The sequence below is a fragment of the Phascolarctos cinereus genome, unplaced genomic scaffold, assembly GCF_003287225.1.
Source record: "Phascolarctos cinereus isolate Bilbo 61053 unplaced genomic scaffold, phaCin_HiC Scaffold_8;HRSCAF=390, whole genome shotgun sequence".
NCBI classification, from domain to species: Eukaryota; Metazoa; Chordata; class Mammalia; order Diprotodontia; family Phascolarctidae; genus Phascolarctos; species Phascolarctos cinereus.
This window is the reverse complement of record NW_027556291.1, coordinates 45070043-45071590: the sequence shown is the minus strand read 5'-3', so window position 1 is coordinate 45071590 and position 1548 is coordinate 45070043. Positions and strand designations below refer to the sequence as shown.

At 47.4% G+C, this 1548-nt stretch overlaps 1 protein-coding gene across 1 annotated transcript; it reads left to right on the top strand.

The window, feature by feature from the left end:
* The first annotated feature begins 466 nt into the window (after window positions 1-466).
* On the top strand, window positions 467-1303 carry LOC110196556 (olfactory receptor 13H1-like). The gene has a single exon (XM_020969866.2). The coding sequence runs from the start codon at window positions 467-469 to the stop codon at window positions 1301-1303; it is 837 nt and encodes a 278-aa protein (XP_020825525.2).
* Window positions 1304-1548: the final 245 nt, after the last annotated feature.

Genomic DNA, 1548 nt, shown 5'->3' with positions numbered 1-1548 from the left:
AGAATAAAATGATCCTTTGTTAACCTTTGCTGAGAGGCAGCATGTCATAGTAAATAGTAGGCTGCAGAGTGACCATGTAACTACTTGATCACAGGGAAGATACTTAACCATTCAGTGCCCCAGGTAACTCTCTAAATAAGTTACAATCCAGTTGCCAATCTGTATTGCTGGAGAGAATTTTCACACTCACAGTTCCCCACAATGATGAAAGCATAGGTCCAGATCAAAAAGGGGGAAAAAAAACTTTGCTCATAGGAAAATGATTTTCCAAATCCCCAGACCTTTTTTCCATCTTCCATCAACATGTGCAGTGTGGGCCTGACCCTCTGGCAAGAACCCAGCATAGTTTTGACTTAAAGCTGAGAATGTTCATTCCAGAAGCTGCTGAAAAGTCCTTCCTGTCCCCTGGCTCCCGTGGAGAAGATGCTCTGTTTTGTCTCTTTCTCTTGCAGCTGATGGGGGCCCAATGGATGAGCTACAGAGAACTAACCACTCTGAGGTCACAGAATTCATCCTGGCGGGCTTTTCCCAGAAGCCCCATGTGCAGGCCGCCTTCTTCACTGGGCTCTTCTGCCTCTACCTAGTCACATTTTGGGGGAACAGCCTCATCATCATTGTGATCCAAAAGGACTCTCAGCTTCATACCCCCATGTACTTTTTCCTCAGCAACCTGTCCTTCCTTGACATCTGCTATTCCACCAGCTGGGAGCCCTACGTGTTGGCCCAGTGTTTCAAAGACTTCCCCACCATCTCCTACACCAGCTGCCATGCCCAGACGACCACATCCCTGTTCCTGGGGATGACTGAGCATCTCCTCCTTGCTGTCATGGCCTATGACCACTTTATCACCATCTCCAACCCTGTGCACTACACCATCATCATGAGCAACCAGGTCTGCTTGCAGATGGCAGTGGGCACCTGGGTCAGTGCCTTCCTCTTATCTGTAATGCCAATCATTGCTATTCTAGCTCATTACTGTGGGCACAACATCATTAAGCATTTCAGCTGTGAGATCCAGGCCATGCTGAAGCTTGTCTGCTCAGACACCCCCATGAGCCTGATCCTGGGTCTGGTCATAAGTACTTTTACACTGCCCTTGCCTTTCACCTTTATCCTCATCTCCTACATCCTCATTGTGGCAGCTGTGCTCAGGATCCGTTCCATGGAGGCCACGCTCAAAGCCTTCTCTACCTGTGGTTCCCACTTGACAGTGGTGACCATATTTTATGGGACAGCCATCTATATGTACTTGAAGCCCCAGTCAAAGGAGTCCCAGGGAAAGAATCCACCAATCACCTCCTGAAAGAGATCCCCAAAGGAAAACTTCTAGGAATATTGTAGCCAAATTCCAGAATTCCCAGGTGAAGGAGAAAATATTGCAAGCAGCCAGAAAGAAACAATTCAAGCATTGTGGAAGCACACTCAAGATAACACAAAGATTTAGCAGCTTCTACATTAAGGGTCCAGAGGGCATGGAGTATGTGATATTCCAGAGGGCAAAGGACATAGGACTACAACCAAGAATCACCTACCCAGCAAAACTGAGTA